This window comes from Filicampus tigris, chromosome 4 (assembly GCF_054856515.1).
Source record: "Filicampus tigris isolate MCC_2025a chromosome 4, RoL_Ftig_1.0, whole genome shotgun sequence".
NCBI lineage: Eukaryota > Metazoa > Chordata > Actinopteri > Syngnathiformes > Syngnathidae > Filicampus > Filicampus tigris.
This window is the reverse complement of record NC_141220.1, coordinates 24,509,978-24,522,608: the sequence shown is the minus strand read 5'-3', so window position 1 is coordinate 24,522,608 and position 12,631 is coordinate 24,509,978. Positions and strand designations below refer to the sequence as shown.

Below are 12,631 nucleotides of genomic sequence, written 5' to 3'. Positions count from 1 at the left end.
CTCAGCTAACGCCCAATCATGGCTCAGCTTAAGAAAACATGTGAGCCATGTCAGTCGACAGAAAGTGACAAAATGGCCGCCCCCTGAAATGGCTAATCACAGGTGGATTTTGCTGCTTAACTCATATTCTACAAACGCAATATTCATCAGAATGCCGTGAATGAGGTTGGTATAATTCACACCCTGATCCCTGGCATCGCAGAATATGCTAACACACAAAAGTGGAACACAACCAGGTCAGTCCCGCCTCAATTTGAGCTTTTACGCAGGACACCAACACTGTGAAAAACACATCTCGCATACTAAAAGTGTCTTTTTTGCTGCGAAAAGACCGAATACATCATGCATGCATCCATACGAGCACTCAGACACGCTTCTTCCCCCCCGTGGGAGCCAGAGACGCCTTCAACTGACAGCACTCGGAGAAAAAAAAAAAACAACTAGGCTCTCCGGAGGCTTCCGGGAATGGAGGCGGAGTGGGTGGGAGGTGGGGAGCGGTGCAAAGATTGACACTCGGGGTCCTTTCAGCCTCATTCTGGAGCGGAATAATCGGTGGGTGGCGGTGAGACACGAGGTGGAAAGCCTCCGGAGGAAGGACCAGGTAGAGGCGGTCTGGTTGCTAAGCAGCACACTGATTGTGTGTCATCGCACGCAGGTGTGTCTTTAGCTAGCGACGGCTAGCATATTGATGCTATTTGATGCCATCTGTCAGTGAACAAACTCCCTGTAGTGGAAAACTAAAACTAAAGTCACACTCTGAGGAAGTAACATTTGTGGAAAAGTGGGGAAACGATTTTTTTTTTTTGTAACCAAATTATTGCAGTTATTCAAATCGTTGCAACTGTAACACACACACACTCCACGGCGACATCAGGTAGATTGTAGACATACCATATGATGACAGCAAGTAGTCACACTTTACTCAACTCTGCAAGTTATGAATTTATAACCGATGCAGAGTAGAGTATGGGAGCACGCTGCAGATATAAGCAGATCAATATTGTGGAATGAAGGGATTGATTGTTACAGATTATTTATTGGAATGAAATGGGCATAACGAGATAGAGCTTTGCAGATGCTTTCTACAGAGATAACTTCTCGATTGTAAGAAACAAACCAAGCGGAACGTCTAAATTCCGACACCCCAAGTCAACGATTCCAAATGTGACCCAAAATCCTCAAAAGTTGCGTCAAGCAGTCAGTTTGAACTGCTGTCACTTGTGACAGCCGTGTAACACACAAGAGCTCAAAGGATTACGTCCGTGCATATTTTCTCTATCCTTTTTCCGCAACAATTATTCCAAAAGACGAGTGGGTGTTAAGGGAACAGTAAAAAAAAAAAACAAAGCAAGTGACGCTAACAGGTAGTAAGACTACAGTCTGTTTAATTGATTTGATCTTGTACTATTCACAACGGCTTTTTTTTTTTTTTTTTTTTTTTTTTATAATTAAAGGCTGTTTAACGAAAATACACGTGTGGTGTGTCTGCGACATCGATCACCTTTGCAGGCAATCTCCTTTGTCAATCTAGATCAGTGTTTCTTGAGTTGGTTCCAACATGAGTGGTTCGGTGAGTCAGTCCCGCAGGTTCAGCGGAAGCCAAGACACACACACACACACACACACACACGCACGCACGCACACAAAAATCTGACTTAGTAAGAGATTCTACTAACCTTGGGAACACTCTGCACTTTTTGTTTGAAATCAAAACAAAGATAAGTAAAATTTGAACATTTGTCATTTTGAAATTTGGCAGGACTTTCATTTAACCCTAAGGGAGCTCCCTTTTCTGTATTTTACAACAGACGTATACTGGCAAATATTTATTAAAAAAAAAACAAAAAAAAACAACAATATGCAAATCTGAGAAAATGTTCAATAAAACATGCATAAGGAAGAATTTTTTTGAGATTTTGCCGCCAATATTTTACTTTTTGCTGAAAATGACTATCAGCTCCAAATATCTCCAAATTATCGGCCTCCTTGACAACCAATAATCGGGCCTGAAAAAACATATCGGTCTATCACCATTAAAAATGCTTAAATTCCTTTTTAATCTTGTATGAGATTCAAGGTTAAAAAAAAAAAAAAAAACGTGGCGTGAGCTGTGAAATCAAAACAAATGACAAGTCAATGAGTATTTTGGACCTTGGATCTCAGAAGTCCCGCGACATGTCGACATGCATTGCTAAGAAACGCTATTGCAGAGCATCTTAAAGTCAAGTATCATCACAATAGAGGCTACGTATTAGCATTAGGAGACTGATGGTGTAATATGCGGGTCATTGGCTCGCTTATCAGTTTAACCAGCGCATGAGTGAAGAGTTTCCAAGGCAACCGTCTCCATCAGAGCCATACTCTCTGGTTTAATAGAGAGCGCAACGCGCGATGACACAATTACACGCGACGATTGATGTGGGGGGGCAGAGCGGGAAACAAAAAAAAAAAAAAAATTGAGGATGAAGGAAGAGAGATGGCAGCGTGCTGAGGGGGGGCAAACGCTGGAGAAGCCCAGCAACAGGACGTGCCTTAAATAGTGAGATGCTGGCTGCTAACGTCACGCCGCCGCCCGGCCGCCCAAGGCATGTGCTACGTTACGTTGCGTTGCGTTGCGCTGAGCGTGTACGGGCCCGCCGCTGACAGCAGCTTAGTCATATGGTGGATCACGTGACCTCGCGGGGACCGACCTTCCGAGAAATTCAGACCTCCCGTCACGTTCGCCCGCAACTCTACTCGCGAAGCTTTCATAGCAACAATCTATTATTACTTATTCCGAAACGGTGGGTACGTTGCCAAGTCATCAAATTTCACTGCGTGATATGATCTCACACACACACACACACACTCACACTCAAATTTTTCCCACAATATTGTTCAACCGAAGCCATCCGTCTAGTATACATGCGTTAAATTTGGTAGAAATCAGAAAACATATCCAGTTCATGTTGAAAGTGGCGGCTTTGACCCAAATCGAAAGATTTCCTGTGTCTTTTCTGGCAGCCCTCTGGAGATTTTTTGTGGGTTGACTCATGATAAACGCGCCCAGTGAAGTTCATGTTGCTAAATCCAATTTGCTTCGGAGCGGGATTTTTAAAACATTCCAGGGGGGTAAGGATCCTTGGATCAAACCAAAATGGCAAATTTCACGCGGTTGTCCAGGCATTGCTTCTCGAGACTTTTTTGGTGAGTCCGCTCCACGGCAGACATACCTACCAAATTTCAAGTTGATCATCGAAGCTGGACTTTGAGCACAATTCAGAGGTTGCTACAGAGGCAAAAAGTTAAGATCCTATTAAAGTACCCGGAAACGATAGCTTCGAATCAAACTGGTAGACTTCCTTGTCTTTCGGGGATGACTTCATTGTCAACCAAATTTCGTGTTGCTGTGGGTGGAATTGGCTGCCGTCCGCTGCTGCTGGTGTAGCGTGACTTTGTAGCAATCATGGCAAGTCTCCAAGTTTTCCACTGCCTCTTTAACATTCCCTTCGAAACGACAGCGCAAATGTCAGGGGCAATGAATTCACAACCTCCAGTTTGGCTTTTAAGAACGCGAGCACGAGGTGCAAAGACCTGGAAAAATCTGATTGGTAGCGTCACCACACCGAAACTTTTGAAAAGTCAACCCCTGAAGTCAGTTTCACTTAAATTGAAATATGGTAATCCCGTCACGAACAGGACCCACAAAAAAGTCTCAAGAGGCCATGCCGGACTAGATACAGGAAGTCTTCCATTTTTGTTTGAAGCAGCAATTTTAGGGGTCATTTCCAAGGATCCTTCAGACAAACTTACTGGCTTGGTAGTGCCTTCTGGACCGTTTTTAAAAATCCAGTCCCCGAAAACCATTTTTGCTTTGCAAAATGAAATTTGGTCAGGAAGTCTATCATGAGTAGCCCCACAAAAAGTCTCAAGAAGCTATGCCTGAAAACACACAGGAAGTCCGCCATTTTGTGCCGAAAGCTGCTATTTTAGGGGTCATCTTTGCAGCCTGAGAAACGAGCTTCATTGAGGAACGTGAAATTTGGTGGGCGCGTCTATCATGCGTGGAACTGAAAAGAAATCCCAAGAGGCCATACATGAAAAGATAGGAAGTCTGTCATCTTTGTTTGAAGCCACTCTTTTAGCGTTTAGCTGTTCTTCTAAGAAAAAGTGGTCTGAGAAAGCTATATTCTAAATTGGACGTACATATAATAGACAAATAGACGACACGAAGTTGAAAAATCGTTTCTGTTATTGCGTGTCAGCGGAGCATTATAGCAAGATTTGATTATTGCGGGCGCTCTTTTAATCATCACCCGCAACTTACATTTCCACTCTACCTGTCGATGTCCAAAAATAACCGTGTCGAGAGTTCCGTCGAGACGCACGGTCCAATTTTGACCAGCTTGCGCTAATCATGTGATACCGCCACCATTGTTGCTGGGCTAATCGGCTTACGGCCTCCTTTCTTTTTGCTTGGAAGAAACCCGATACGGCGGCTCAGCGTGGCTTTAGCCACATGCTAATTAATCTGCAGCTCCAAAGCCGCTTAATAACGCCACGGAGCCTGGCGGCGAGTGACGGATCAGTCCTGGTGCGTACACGCTCATCCGACATCCGCAGCTGGCGTCTCCTTGGAGATGTTCCACACGGGATCATCTTCACGGGTCACGGCGTAAAATTTCGTAACATTTACGGGAGTCTACCCTGCGGATTAGAGGTGGGCGGTATATATCGTCATCGATATCATCGTGAACGCACGATTCACGATGTGTCATTTTACATCGTCGAGTTTTAACACCGCCTCTGACTCGAGTCAGCCGACGGCCGCAAAGTGTGAGGAAGTGCTGAAAAATCAGTGTGCGGTTTTTTTACTTTGCGTACTTTTCTGCAAATTGCAGTTTTGTTATTCAACTTTATTCTGAATACCTTGGCCAATGTATGAGAATGGGTGTTGTCATGACGACCTTTTTTTTTTCCCTCTCTGGCTAGGTGACACTTCGTCACGAATCAAATACATTTTTTCTCATTTTGATTGCTGTAGTTATCACCCTTTTCTCATTCTTATTGCTCTTGTAGTGGTACACCAGTACTTACTGCGGCTCAAAATGTCACATCATTATGGAATAACAGCAGGGACATTTAAATGACATAAATATTCCCCAAAATCAATGCAAGTCTCTACATCATTTTTTGTTCTGTATTGTTAAATATTGTCATAGAATATCATTATGTTTTGCAGTAGCTGTATTTAGCAATTTAAAAGAGATGTTGTTCACAAACGCTGTCTATCCACAATCGCTCTGTGACGCAAGTGCAGATTTAAAAGATTTTTTGTAGAATATCGACAAATTATCGTCATCGAGTTTTTGGAAAAAATATCGAGATTTTTTTTTTTTTTTTTTTTTTGCCCATATCGCCCACCCCCTACTACGGATGCCTTTCTTACCTCTTTCTGATTTCCTGCATCCGCACGGCCTGACTCACATGATACGAGTGTGCCGCAGAACAAACGCCATCATTGTGCAGCTCACTGAAACCCGGCCAGGACGGCGTGCCGACTTCCTCCGAGGTTTAATCAGACAAGATTCATGATGAGCAGCTCGGACTGAGTTTGGGTTCTTCTGGATACGGGTGACACTTTTTGTCTACTTTATGGTAAAAGACACCAGGGAGGTCTTTCGGATCAACTATAAATAGGTCGCAGTTCAGGAACGTAACGTTTTTAGTTTTCATGTTTTGTCGTAACGTCGGCATCCCACACAAACCGACGGTGCACCTCAAGGAAAGGGGGGTTCGGTTTTATTTCTCAAGTTTTATACTTCCTCATATTTGTTCCCATTCCTGATGGCAGCCAGCAATGGTATTGATTAACTTTTTGTGAACAGAAGGACTTTGGATCTTTTGTGACTGGTGCCATGCATCTCAGTTCAAAAACGGATAAATTACACTACTCTGACCTGATCGAATGGAACATTTCGATTTAACGATTTGTGAAATCTGGACATTTTTATAAAGATGTCTACCAATTACAAAATGGCGATCCTTTACAACTGCAAATGGATTGCCGTGAAATGACTTCAAGTTGAAAGTGACTGACCTGAACACTAAAAAAAGGCAATTGGCAGTTTTTGTTTTGCCTTGTATATTTATATATGTAATGCATACAGTTTAAACACCAGCACGTTCAACTGACTTAGCTTTTAGGACTTCACTGAAAAAGTCCCAGCTGATATCTCAAACAAACAGGAAGTGGCACACGAAATCAAATCGACACGCATACGCATGCACACACCCGCGCACAAAAACAACTGAATAGCGTTGGTCATGAAGGCAAAAGCAACCAGTCGGAAGGAGTAAAGCTCCAAAAAGTCTCCAATAAGGAATAGTAGAAGTGAATGCAAATACCTACAGGAAGTAAAAACACACACTTGCTATTTCGGCCAAGTGAAACATCAAAACGGCAAAATTACAACAACAACAACAAAACAAAACTATTTCACAGCATTCGGGTATTAAAATCAATTGCTGCCCAAATTAAAACATTTAAAAAGGCTTCCATTTGTGAAGACATGGATGGCATGGCATACAAGTCGATTGCCGATTTGCAAATGGAGCACAACTCACCCTGAGGGCCTCGATGACCAGGTCGCGAGCCTCCAGCTCGCCTTCCATGATGCTCAGCAGGGTCAGCAGCTCCGGCTTGCTCAGGTTATCCATGTTGAAGTCGCATTTCTGAAATACAAAGCACCAAAGTCAGGCTTTTTCCCGCAAGTCAAATTTGGAGGCGGCCACCTCAGCATATTTACGGTTGTAAAACCGCTTCCAAATACTAAATTATCAGAACATAAACTTTTTTTTGACAGTGTTTATTTATTTATTTTTTATGAAAAAAAAAAAAAAAAAAAAAAATTGTAACCGTTTACGATCTTGAATTTAACTAGGAGTCCCTAGTTTGAAGGTTAGGAACGTATATTTGACCAAGAAATAAACATGAAATCAAACCTTAAAAAATAGCATGTAGCATAACACAAACAAACATTGAAACAGCTACAATGATGCCCCCCCACACACACACACACCTCCCCCTCGCATCATACCGCTCTAATTAAACACAGCCGTCCAATTAGGCTTCGCTATCTCATCCTACCTCACAGCGATTAGAGCCTAATTATGTTTAGCTAGGTCATTAAGCAGCTCCTAGCGGCTAGCGGGTGAGGATGATCGTAATCGGGGTTGACTACACCACTTCTTGCCACAATTAAAAGCTTTTTCCGCTTCACTTATGAAAGGCAAACAGTTTAGATGTCGTTTCTGACAGGTCAGTCGGCCATTTTGCCGCTTGCTGTTGACTGAAAATGACATCACAGTTGCTCAAGGCTCAGGTATTGACCAATCACCGCTCACCTGTTTTCTGAGTTTGGTCGGAAGGCTGAGCCGTGACTGATCATTACCTGACGCAACCGTGATGTCATTTCCAGTCGACAGCAGGTGGCAAAATGGCCGCCCCTCGAGATGGATAAAAACGTGGATTTTGCTGCTTACTTCATATCCCACAAACGCGATATTAAATCGGAATGCCATGATTAGACTAGTGGGGCCGCATAGAAATTACTGTCAAGAAATTTTTTGAGTTGATTTCCCCATTAAGACGCTTTAGGCGTCTAATGCTAAAAACAACGCTAACTACGGAGCGAGTCCCGGCTTATTCACTCGCGCACTTGATCTGGAACAAAATTTCTATCGAATAGGAGAGTACTAATTGGTGTCAAGGAAACATCGTTGGAGTCAAAATTGACAGCTTTCGTGGTTTGCGTAAAGGGCCTTTTATTATTTTGTGCGCCACAGGCTCACGTCGACGGTAACAATTGCTTTCAACCTGACTGGAGAATTGAGTGTTAGGTGTCAAAACTTCACACCCCTGTCCCAGCTTCCCACATCGGATACCGCCTCCAAATCCAGGTGTTTCTCGACTTGCCCCCCCTCTGTATCCATCCTGTTTATGCGAAAATTCCCTGCTTTAGTTGGCCGTATAAAAGAGGCTTTTCGTGGTTTTGTGTGCCACAGCCTCACGTTGACAGTGACAATTTCTTTTAAGACCGCTGGACAGGAGAAGGGAGTGTATTTTTTTTTTTCCCCCCATTTTTCCAAAGCCGGGAAATTAGCAGCTCACCTTTCTCCCCCAATTTTGTGTCTGTGCCGTTTACAAGGCAGAAATAATCCCATTTTTTTGCGGAGAGCGTAGTCACGTGTTGAGATGCTCAACATTTATCCCAGCTTTGCGCAGTTCCCTTTCACACGTGTTTTGTACCTTGTAAAACTAAATTCCATCAAACAGCGATCCAAGATACAAAACTTCGAACGTGCCCTGAGAAGGATGTGACCAGCATTGGATCGTGTCAAAAGGCCCCCCACAAACAAGAAACTAGCCCCCCCCCCCTCCCGCCCGCCTTAAGCCAGCTACAGCGAGTGCGACAGGGGCGAGCAAAGAGCAAAGTGCTTTATTTAACCAAAGGCATGGTGGCGGTGAGGGGGTTCGGGGTGATGGGAGGGCACAGTGGCGGAAGCGAGTGAATTGAGGAGGCTCGACTACCCTGGAGCCTGTGCACCTGTTTTGCCTTGCCGCCAAGCGAAAGTGTGGCGCGAGCTCCGTAAGGGTGAGAGGGGCTGGGGGGTGGGTGGGGGGGGGCAGGCTGACACGGTACTCCCAGCTATGCCCGCTGAGTCACTGAAATTAAGACCAATTTAGAAAGGTGTCTGGTGAACACAAGCACCCTCCTCACACCACCCCCTCCGCAGCTCTTCGCCCCGCACCGCCACTCAAACCCACGCACGCACTTTCACTCACCGCCTGTATGTAAAGCCGCCACGGAAATAAGCGGAACACTAAACAGACCCAGACGAAGATGGCGAACAACCGCATGCGCCAACCCGACTCTTCATGAACCCTTCATTGGCGCATCAGCAGCTTGACGGTAAAGCCAAAATGTGCCAAAGCAGGACAGTAGCCGGGTTTACATAGCCATGTGTTCCGATTACAGAGGATCCCAATGACCAAACGCAGGGCAGTGCAATTAATCGAAAATTCAATTACAATTACTATTATTACGCTACACGATTACAAAATTGGCATAATCGTAAAAAAACGATTATCAATATAATAATTTACATTTATATCCAACACACTGTTTGTTTACACAAGGAAATTATATGGGAATTTATACATTTGAACCTTTCATTTTTTAATTCTATAAAACTAATTTTATCAATTTTGTTCGGTCCAAAAGGATCTTACATAATTATAGTGCTTCAAGGAAATGTATTTGCCTTTATATTTCTTACGTTTAAACATTTTTATGTTTTGTACCAAAAATAAATGATCGTTAAAATAATCGTGATTTCAATTATTACCCAAATAATCGTGATTCATATTTTTTTCATAATCGAGCAGCCCTAACCAAAGGGAATGAAAACGCTCCATAAAAATGACAAATCCAAATGGAATTTAATTCGGATTCACAGGGTGTATTCCTTTTGCCAATCCGAACGAGCGTCACGTAAACAGTTCAATCGGATTAGCCAGGTCGCGTCTGGTCCGCGCATGCTCCGTCTTGACGTAAATGCGTAGTGACGTTGTTGTATACGCACTTTAAAATGGCAACGTTTCACCAGAGCTCGTCTGCGACTCCAGAACTTATTTTTAAAGTACTCTTGATGGTTTTCATCAAGATGCTGCTTTAATAAGTGTTAAAACAATCGTGAATACTGTGCTAAATAGATGAATTAATTACATCTTGATAGATCACATGATGTTTACATCGATCGTAACACGGCTGATCTGATTAACGGCAAGTAAACGGAGGATCGGAATAGATCACATCACGTGTAAACTGGTGATCAGAGGTCTTTATTCGGAATGATTTCAATCCGGATGACAAAAAAAGTCTGTAAACCCGGCCGGCTCTTAGAATAGAGAGGATCATAAACCATCAACATCATGCATCGAGCATGTACACAGTCTTTAACTCATATTCCATAAACGACTGTCTTCAGTAGAGAAATTATTCATCACAAACAAACCACCTTCACGTGCGCTTCAAAAATAGTATTAGCTAGCATAGTAGCCTAAATAACATGCTAGCGCAGATTGATGTGACATCACACATGGCCTAACAGATATGCACGCTAGCATTTTGCACTTACTAAGTTGAGTCATTAAACTAATATTTTGGCATCTACACATGAAAACAGGAAATCTCAAACACAAACAAAAAACATGATCAATGAACCAAACAAAACCAAGAGCGTCAGCCGCTAACAGAGTGAAGTTAAGCACCCGATGCTCAACTAGCCAATGTTGAAAGCAACTGTCACTGTCCTCGCCAGGCATCGAACTATCCGACTGCACAAAGTCGCATCAGCTGGGTGAGTTCGGACTAAATTAATAAATGTCAGCTCTATCCTTACCCCTACGATATGCCAATTAATCATGAAGGCAGTATGAACTGTTAACGCCATCATACAAGGACATCCAATTATCTTTATACGGAAAGTCACATCGGCTGGGCGAACTTTGATGAGTTACGCCTGAAAGAGATCAGTGAATAAATGCTGACTGCAATTTTCCAGCTTCTGACATGGTATTAGAGCCATAGCTTGGACGGGACAGCGTCATGCATGTAAGGGGATTCCGCAATTATGACGTTTCCACAACTGACCCTCGCTTCTCTCGTCCAACTGTCGCTGCTGGACAATTTTATGCGACACACCAAATGGTGACATCATTTAAATGTCCTTATTGTGGGACAGTGCTGTGTTGCTGTGTGAAAGTTCATACAAGTTTGGCATATATACTGTACTGTATTGATACAGTACTGCAGCTCATTGTGACAATCGTTCCAGTTTAGAAGTTTTAGCAATTTTTTGAGGCTCACAAAATGGAGTCTGTGTGCACAAATGGCAAAATTTTGTTAAACTGCACCACAAAGATTTCAGCGCGGACAGGTACTTAAACGTTCGAGAACAAAGCCAAGTCAGCAGAGATAGTGAAAGTACTCGCACGGTATTTGAGTAGAAGAGCACAGATACTTGTGGAAATAAAATACTCTGATTAATGTAAAAGGACTGATTCAGCTCCTTTTTATCAAAGTGAAAACTCTGAAACGTCAAAATGAAAATTTACTGACAATCATATACACCTGTTTTGATCACTTGGTGCAAAAAGTAAAGATATTTCGCTGCACACAACAGTTCTTTTATTATCTTGCATTGTGTTCGTACTGACAAAAAAAAAAAGTCATAAGTAAGGAATACAACGCATGTTTTCAATTGTAGGGAGTAAAAGTAAAATTGTCAAGAAAATAAATACCGGTACTCAAGGAGAGAACTGAGACAGCTGAAAAATCCACTTAAGTACAGTCACAATTTAACTATATTTGTATTTGATTACTTGCCACCACTGCAAGTAGGTGTGTGTCAACAAATGAAGCTGGAGCATCTGGTCACAGCAAACTGAAGAAATAGCACCTCCTCGGGGTCCAAAAGCTTCCCAGGGAACCTGAGAAGGTTCCGCTTGGATCCACCTGAGATCCTGCATCATGTTACAAACTAACCTGTCAACACATCCACACTTAAAATATTTCGGAAAGCCTTTTAGTTTACAGACGTGTGCAAGTGTTGTCGTTGCTAGAAATGTGAAGCCATTTATTTCATGTGTCACTTCTCCATCACGGGACGAAGGTTCGACGAAGCCTCGAGGCGAACAAAAGAATTCTCCATCATGAACGAAACCAAGCTAAGGGAAAACTCGTCATTTGGTCACGGTGGGCTAGAATATGTGAGGGCGAAGGTGGGGTTTTTCGTTGAGGGTGGGTGGGCTGTCCGGTTCGGTTCTTCTGGACCGAACCGACACGGACGCTTGCTGTCCTCCGAACATTGTCGCGAGGAGCCCGGCGGCCACTTACCGCTGATTCATGCGCGACATTTCTCGCCTCTCACTCTGACTAACCCACCCCCCCCCGCCCCCCACCACCACCACCACCGGCCTCAGGTGATTTCCGCGAATCTCCCCCTCGGCGTCTTACCGTGTCGACGCTTCCCAGCACGGCGGCGGTCAGGGCTTGCTGTACCGTGGGAGGCTGCTGCTCTCCGCTGGCTCCCTCCGACGCCATCTTCGTACTGTGGCGGTGCTCTGCCTGCCGGAGAGCGGGCGCGGGCTCATCCGCCGCCGCTCGTTAACTAGTTCGCTGCTGGACGAGAGTCATCCGCACGCCCAGGGCGACATGAGTCCAACGTGGAGGGAGGAAGGAGAAGAAAAACAAGGTGGAGAAGAAGAAGACGAAGAGGGGGGGTCGAGGGCGACAGGAGCGGAGACGAGCAAGTGGACCAATGAGTTGGTGGAGCAGTGGTGGTGGAAGGAGAAGATGGGAGGGAGCAGAGGGAGGGAGGGAGGGAGGGAGGTGGGTAATGGAGGGGGGCGGGCCCGGCGCGGGCAGGCGGACAAATCCAGATGTAAAAGGGGGCGCGTGCTCCGTGGTGACTGACAACAACATTTGTGGGCGAGAAAGAAAGCTGCTCGAAAACATCACCATCATTCTGCTCTGTCATCCCTCTGTCATTCTGTGTCGCACAGTACAGCATTGTATAGCATTGT

The 12,631-nt window shown here is 44.2% G+C and overlaps 1 protein-coding gene across 1 annotated transcript in view; it reads right to left on the bottom strand.

The window, feature by feature from the left end:
- Window positions 1–12,412, bottom strand: part of cttnbp2 (cortactin binding protein 2) — a 40,553-nt gene extending 28,141 nt beyond the window's left edge. Inside the window, exons 1-2 of the mRNA XM_086029012.1 lie at window positions 12,063–12,412; window positions 6,607–6,714 (exon numbers count right to left, since the gene is read on the bottom strand). Coding sequence (XP_085885138.1) covers window positions 6,607–6,714; window positions 12,063–12,149 — 195 coding nt within the window. The 5' untranslated portion in view covers window positions 12,150–12,412. The remainder of the gene's footprint in view (window positions 1–6,606; window positions 6,715–12,062) is intronic.
- Between the last annotated feature and the right edge of the window lie 219 nt (window positions 12,413–12,631).